At 49.6% G+C, this 8,064-nt stretch overlaps 1 protein-coding gene across 2 annotated transcripts in view; it reads left to right on the forward strand.

Moving 5' to 3' along the window:
- The first annotated feature begins 7,037 nt into the window (after nucleotides 1-7,037).
- The window catches only part of TTC27 (tetratricopeptide repeat domain 27), a 240,464-nt gene continuing 239,437 nt past the window's right edge, over nucleotides 7,038-8,064 (forward strand). The window contains exon 1 of one of the 2 annotated variants that reach the window (XM_025197636.1): nucleotides 7,038-7,376. In XM_025197636.1, the coding sequence (XP_025053421.1) occupies nucleotides 7,340-7,376 (37 nt within the window). In that variant the 5' untranslated portion in view covers nucleotides 7,038-7,339. The remainder of the gene's footprint in view (nucleotides 7,377-8,064) is intronic. The other variant, XM_025197635.1, reaches the window with a different exon arrangement.

Here is an 8,064-nt window from a genome sequence, read left to right on the forward strand (position 1 = left end):
AGAACAGTGGTCTCCAACCTTTTTAAGCACAAAATCATTTTCTGAATTAAAGAGCAACCCAGGATCTATCTGAGCCATGCCCCTGCCTGCCCGGTGGTGGAGCACATGTGACATCACGCCACTAGCAGGGCAGCTGCAGGGGGGCTCGGGGCTCAGAGACCAGCACGCAGCAGCAGTCACCTCCACCCTGCACACAGATGAAGGGGGCATGTGCCCCTCAGGCCTCTGCTGGGGTGCACACAGTGGTGGGACCCCCCCTGTGCCTCTGGACAAGCCACCCAGGCTCTTATTGTCCCATCTCCTGGACTGGCCGGGGCCCCACTCACCTGCCCCTGCCCCACTCCCTCCATCACTGTGGGGCCTTAGTCTGCACCCTCTGCCCCTTCCCTCCCCCACAGACTGGCCTGCTGGGTGGAGGGGAGAGGCACGCATGCACTTAGCCCTCTATCAACTGTCAGAGGCTCCACAATCAACCAGTCGATTGTGGTCTACTGGTTGGTGACTACTGGCCTAGAGGAAGGGGTCAAGGGGCATGTGGCCCAGGATGAAGATGGCAGATGCTGGGCCATCTGAGGAGGAGGGCTCAAGGAAAGAAGTCCAAGAGAGAGAGAGTCCATGCCAAGGGGCATGAAGATGAGGTTGAGCCAGGGCCAGGTGGCCTGGAGGTCAACACCCCAGGAGGGTGGATGACATCAAAGTGGGAAGCCCAGAGAGGGCCCAGGAGCAAGGCCAGGAAGGTCAGAGACTGATCCTGGGTAAGACCTGAAACTGCACCCTACTGGGGCTGGTTAGCATAGTGGGGCTGCCTATGGCAGGGCAGCCTCCATGAAATGCCATGCATGGGCCGCTCCAGGGAGAGGTGAGTATGAGATGCTGGAAAGCCTCAGCTCTCACTCCCTTGTGGGTTATGCTGTGGAAGGAGAAGGCTAGGGGAGCACACCCTGACAGAAAAGCACTGGGCTAGGGAAGACGGGGGCCTGGGAATAGAGTGCAAGACTGGATCAGTCTGAGGGCCTGGAGACACCCAAAAAGGGTCCAGGACAAGAGACCAGAGGGGCTGGGAGAGGGGCCAAGGAGCCTGGTAGCCCAGGGAATGGCTGTGTGAGGGGCTGGAGGAGAGACTCAGGGGTCTGACAACCCAAGAGGGGCTGAGGGGGAAACGGAGTGTCTTGCAGCGCAGGAAGGGGCTGTGTGGAGAGACAAAGAGGTCTGAGGGCCAGAGTGGGGCTGAGAGAAACAGAGGGGTCAGAAGACCCAGAGAGGGGCTGCATAAGCCACTGGTAGAACATCTGTGAGGATGCCCTGTGAGGCATGGTGTAGTGGAGGTATGGAGCCATACAATTGGCCCATATGGCCTTGACCACAAATACAGGGGTCACTACAAAAAGATCAAGGCAGTCTCCTGCACTCTTTATAACAACTAACATCAAGGTGTGGCAGACAGGAGCTGGGCAGACTGCCTGTGGAGCAGGCTTTACAAAAAATGTTTTTGGTACTCTGTGACACAGTCTAATTCAAAGAAAAAGAAAATAAAAGCACCAGTCAAAGTACCACAATGAAGAACATTTACAAATTATTACCATTCAGAATTCATTACCTTCTGGGAACTAGAAGCAGAAATATTCCAAAAGGAAATTTCATTTCAAATAACTAAAAAATATATCAACAAACAATGTAAGTCTATTTTTTCCCTTTTAACTAAAGTCTTAGTCATTGCTTGTCAGTGTTTTCATGAGACAGTGAACATTGGTTGGGGCATTCATTTTTTATTTTAATCTGTCAATTAGGCTAATTTTAAGAATTGATCATTTTGATTTTGGAGAATAAAATCTATTTAAGTAAATTCTGATCTGTAAGTTGTTGAGGCAGTGCATTTTATTAGCTGCCTCAAAACAGTGCAATTTTCCTCAGAACAATGAAGAAACAAACCTAACCTTTGACTACCACTTAAAAAAAAATATAGGGGAACAATGGGAAAAAAGATGCAGACAGGCTTGTCCAGGGACAAGAGGAATAAAAACAAAACAAAAAAAAATCTACACACTCCATGCAGCCTTCTTTATACAAAAATGTAAGTCAATTTAAAGTTGGGGTAAAGCTCAGACGCAACATAAATTGGACAATTAAGTGGGTTATTGAATGCCTCATTTTGATGGTTATTGAATGCCCCATTTCACTGAAACATGATTTCTGGTATACCAATACAGCTGTCAAACATGAGCCTTCAGGAAACAGAGACAATATACTTAGGTTCTACTAAAACAAACACAAAGAGACAGCATATTATCATGGTTTCTCCAAACAGGTTTAGTAATTACTAGTAAATTTTAAACTGCAACCATTTCCCAGTTTTACAAAAACAGAAGATGGAAACTGATGGTGTGGTAGGTGATTCTACAACCTTTTGCCACCAGACTTAAATCCATTCTAGCCTCAGAAACTTGTTGCCAGTTGATGGCTGTTCAGTGTCTATATAAAATGAATGATAGCTGTAGTTAAGAAAATAACTGTAAAAGTAATTTAGTAGTGCTTAACTTAAAGTTTGTCCAGTATCTTTGAAAATGTATCACATTGAACAATATAAGAAGGGCTGTTGCTGTGTGAAACCCATGAACGCCCAGGGGGACAGGGCTGTCCTTGCATGCGACCTACGGAGAGCCCACGTTAACTGCCTGTGAGCAGTTAACATGAAGCCTGAACACTCTGGTACCTGCCTCTCCCTCTGCTGTGTGGGAGGTGTGGGGGAAGAGGTGCTAGAAAAGTGTACATTTTTCTCCCACATTTTTACTTATGTGGCCTTGCCACTGGAAAAGAAAAGAAAAATAATCCATAGAATAATTTCACTTTGACATCATAATAGCATATATTGGTATTCTTTTGGTATCGATTTGATATTGATACACTTGTAATATCTGTGCTTCCTCTTAAAGTTTATTCATTTCAAAGCAAATTCAAGAATTATAGAACTGTCTGGATTTTCTTGTTATGTGGCAGAATGTTCCCCAGATATATGGACAAGCTTGATGCATGTTGGAATTTTAATTTATTTGTTTAAAATACGTGGATGGAACTCCAGGGAAGAAGCAACATTTCAAAAAGCTTCCGACGGTCTCAGGGCCGTCAAACACAGTGGGCGTCTCTCCATGAGACGTTTACTGCAGAGCTGCCTAATTAGCTCTGCAGCAAATGTCTCTGTGTCTACAAGTGTGCCCCTATTAGGGCGCACAAACCTGATAAACTCCACAGCAGGCTAGTACTTGTAAATACAGCCATGAGAGTTGGGAGGTGAGGGCTCAAAAGGAGGTAGGGCTTGCAGGATGGTATAAACCAGGGGTGGGCAACTATTTTGCCTGGAGGGCCACTTAATGAGTTTTGATAAGCTGTCAAAGGCCACAAAGGTAGCCCTGCCCCTTGAAAGGTGTCCCACTCCCTGGTCGCTATCTTGGGACCAGAAGTCCTGCCCCAACCCCTGACTTTTGCCGCTGTAAGTCCTTCCCCTGGCCCCTAGAAGTACTCTTTTTGGGGGGAAGGGAGGTATTAGTGAATGCAAGGTGTATTAGTGAAAATGTTTAGTATTAATAATAGTCCAATTTGGCCAGTAAGAAAAGCAGATGGAAAAACTTGGAGACTGTCAATTGATTATAGGGTCTTGAATAAGGTAACACCTATGAGAGCCCCCATCGCTGATAAATTTCCAGAAATGATAGCATCAATAGTGGGTGGGGCTAGGTATTTTTCAGTGCTGGACCTTTCAAATGTTTTTTTTTTGCTAGTCCCTCCATCCAGTTTCATGGTATAAATTTGCTTTTACCTTTAAGGAACAGCAATACACCTTCACCAGAGTACCACAAGGATTCCACAGTGTGCCAGCTATTTGTCATGATCATGTGACAAAAATGTGGGAAAAGTTGGATGCAACAGACCAGCATCAGGTGGTCTCCTATGTGGATGATGTCCTAATTGCTGGTACATCAGAAGAAGATTGCAGGGAGTGAACAGGTAGAGTGCTAAAAATCATAGAGGAGACAAGATTTAAGGTAAACCTTCAAGAGGGCGGGGGTTTTTCTATCTTGGAACTGGAAAAAAATCATATACTAAAAATGAAACATTTACTATAACATATTTTAATTTTATTTCAAAAAATATTTTTGTCCTGATTTGTGTGTGTTTGCATAGTGTATATAGAGGCAATTGGGGTGGGGTGGGGGTGGCTGCTTAGCAGCCAGGGCTACTGCCCCAGTAGGTGCTGGTGCATCCTGTATGGAGGCACTGGGTTTCAGACATGCAGCTGAGGGCCCTGGGCCAGAGATAATTGTCTTTTAGCTTTTGGAGGGGCCCGGCAGGCTGGATGTCATCACCAGGTGGGCTGGATCCAGCCTGCAGGACATATTTTGCCAGCCCAGGGAATAAACCCAGAGTGGGGGAGACTTGACTTGGAAGTAGTTGCTTGAATTTGCATTACAGTTAAGATACCAGAGGACTGGGTTGTAGCTACCTCTGACAAGTGGTACGGAGGCACCCTGCAAAGAGCCCTGTAGTGGTTAGAGACCACATGGGGGCTGCATGGCACGAGGACAGCCTAGTCTGGGTCAGGGACCCAGCAGGATCCATGATGTAGGCCCAGGAGTGGCATGCAAGCAGTCTTGCCGGCTCCGGGACCCCCAGGGTCGTAGAAACAAAGGAGCAGCCTTGCCTGGGTCCAGCACCCTGGGGTGCGGAGGAGCCCGAAAAGTACAAGACTGTGGCCAGGGGCCGAGGAGCGTAAGGGGGTGAAGGAGCCAAGGTCCAGGGCAGTGGGTTAAGACTGAGTGACAGGCATTGTATGTGCTGTAGCAACTGCCTCAAAAATTATCCTAGGTTTTGAGCAATCAGGGCTGGCGGACAGAAACAATCTCTTTTACTAGGCCAACAAGATTTTTGGCAAAAAAAAATTATAAAAATAAAATAAATCTTTAATTGCAAGCTTTCGGGCACAAACAAATCCTCGGTTTTGAACGCGTTTACTGTTATCGATTGCACGTTGTACACGGATTGAATGCCCCACACCCAGCAGCATGAGCGCACACCACGCACGCCCCGCCCCGAACGCAGCTCCCGCCCCACAGAGCGAGGGCGCGCCTGCGCCTGCCACCCCTGCATCCCAGCATGCCGTGTGCGGGTGTCATGGCGGCGCCCTGAGGCCGGTGGCGGCACGTGTGCTGGGAGGGCGGCAGGATGCAGCTGGCGCTGGAGCGGGCGCTGCTGCGGGGTTTCCCGAGCCCGGCGGAGGCTCGCCCGTGGGGGGCCGCCGCTCCCCGAGCTCGCTTCAAGCCGCCTCGCGGGGCGCGGGGTGGAGCCCGTGCTGCTGCTACTGCAGGTGTTGGGGCTGTCGGGACCTGCGGGATAGGTTGGCCCCCGGCAGCCCGGAGATCCCTGGCACACTCGTGCTGATGCCTCTGGTTGAAGCCAGCCGAGGGCGCTGGCTTTGATTTTGGGCTCGGACTTGAGCCCGAAATCAGGCAGGAGGGAGTGCCCTGTCTACGGGAGGCACGGGGACAAAATGCTCATCTCTGTTTGGAGAGGTGCTTTGCTCTGCTGCCGTACCCTGAAATCAGACATTGGTTAGAGCAAGGTGGCCCCTTCCACACCGAGGGAGGACTTGTGGCAGCATCCCGTGAAGTAAACTGTTGTGGAGGGGAACTGATGCCTCTCTGAACTTGTCCGTGTGCACAGTGCCCTTGCCCTGGTTTCTGCCCTATCCTGTGTTTGGGTCCCTCTTGTGCTGTGCATGTTTCCTGCGAGAGTGAAATGGATTCTTATTGGGAAGGTTTGAGGAAGCCACTAGTGTCTCATTTTTATTCTGTCTGAAGCTTAGTGGGATTTTAAATCTAATCTTCTCTTCTTCTGCTGGTGTACCTTGAGCACAGATAAGCTCCCAAGGACCGTGGTCATGTTCCCACTTGGTGAAATGTTTAGGATGCGTAGAACATAAAAAGACTTTTCAAGGTGGCTCCAGCACAGAGGCAGGCAATTATTGGGGCTGGAAGGCCACTTAATGACTTCTGGTGAGCTGTTGCGCAGAGGGGGCAATTGATCATATCTGGCCCTAGGGCTGTCTGCCCCGCACCCACTGCTGGGGGCATTGGACGGAGTGGGTAGGCAGATGGAGTCTCCATAGAGACCAGCCTCAGACCACTGCTGGCAGGACCCGCTTGGCCCAGCAGATTGGGATGGGGCTATGGGTGGGCTGGGAGCAGCAGCCAGGAGTGGGATGGATGGACAGAGCCAGGGCTGGGAGGGTGGGGAGAGTGCAGGTCTGGGGCCTGAGGCAGAGCTGCAATCTGCTCCTCGCATGTCCGTGTGACAGGCGGCAGTTCTGTGGGCAGGAACATGTGGGGCTTGGATCGTGGCTCTGCCCCAGGGAGCGTTCCAAATGCACCCTGCTGTGTGGGTTTCAGGCCCGTCTCTATGGATTCTGCCCCACACCTTCTGGCCCCCCTGGTGGTGGGTGTGGGGCTGATGAGCAGGGGTGCCTGGGCAGCAGGGCTGGGTCTGGCAGTGGTGGTGACCTGAAAGAACCAGCTGGAAGGAGCCGCTGCCACCATGGGGGTAGCTGGGAAGCTGAGTCTGGCCGCTGCACCACCCCTAACCCACTGTGTATATTTTGCCCACCGCACTCCTGCAGGTGGTGAATTCACCCTTGTTCAGATGGTCTCACCTGCTTCATTTAGGTTCCTACACGTATTTACCAGTGTAGTATCCAAGCACCATCTAGTAGTGCTTTTAAGCATCTTTCACATGATTTGTTCTTTCACTTCTGGACAGTAAGAACATTAATTATGTAGTGCCGCAGTTTGATAGAGCATGTGTTGCTATCTGTCTGTCAGGTACCCCTGTCCCTTGTGGCAAAAGGTGGTGAGCTTTCTCATAGTCCTTAGCTTTTGTGGAAAGTGTTCCCTTGCACCGGGTGAGCTTCATCCTTTTTGTAGAGAGTGCTGTTCTGTTTTTGGGGGTGGGCAGGAGTGGAGTTTCAACTGCTTAGCTATGCTGTGTCCAGCCTGCTGAAGACCTTAAATTTGACTTAGCGTTGTTTAGAATGAAACACAGGTTTGATGTTCTTGCAGTTGTCTGTGTTGTTGAAGAGAGTGCGTTAGCATTCTGTATTAGTTGCATTATTGTAAGGGGCGATGGCTTCATGCCCAGTTATTACTTCCCATCTGGACTACAATATATACAGCTGAGGTCAGGCTGTCATTTGCCAGACAGATTCTCAACCAACCAGAGATGTCAGAAAGTGCGACAAGGAGATGTTGCTGTGTAAGGCCTTTGTGTCAGCTCTGCTACCTGAGCTAGCTTGGATATGTCTACATACTTTGTAGTTACACCTTTGATGAAAGGTAAGTATCTTCTTGAGTTTGCTCAGGAGCAGAAAGTTTAATTCTGGGCCATTGTCAGCCAGAACAGATGTAGCTAGTGCGACTTGCTTCAGCATTGGTTGCAATATTAGAGGTTGTAAGAGGAAGGGAAGACTCTTTTCCTGAATGAGGCACTGGCTAATTTGGCATGAGTGGCATCAGCTAATCTTGATGCTTAATAAGTTAGAAGGGCAGATGTATAGGTCCTGGACAAGATTCTTAGTATTTCTTGATATGTGAATATGCTTTGCTTTGTGCCTGCATTTCTGAAGTTGAGTCAGGCTGTTTGAGAAGCCTTCCTACATGTGCAGTTTGTTATAACTTTATTAGGGATGCACTGATTAAAGATTTTGTTGGCCACTTACTGATGGCCGATTATTGACCAGCCATATCAGACATTACTGATCTGAAAGCCAATTTACAGGAATGCAGCACAGCAGTTTGGAGAGCAGCCTCCTGCCAATAAATCTGTGGAGGGGAAGGGGCAGGGAGAAAGGAATGGGTGTGGGGGGGGGCAGATTGAGGCCTCCACCATGAGAGAGGGAGTGGGGCAGGGGCAGGTGCTGCCCAGCCAGGGCAATGAATGCAACCCCGGATGTGGGATGGAGCTGTGGGTGGATCATCTGGTGGGGGGGGGAGGGGGAGGGGCTTTCTGGCCCGCGCACCACCC

The sequence above is a fragment of the Alligator sinensis genome, unplaced genomic scaffold (genome assembly GCF_000455745.1).
Source record: "Alligator sinensis unplaced genomic scaffold, ASM45574v1 scaffold489_1, whole genome shotgun sequence".
NCBI classification, from domain to species: Eukaryota; Metazoa; Chordata; order Crocodylia; family Alligatoridae; genus Alligator; species Alligator sinensis.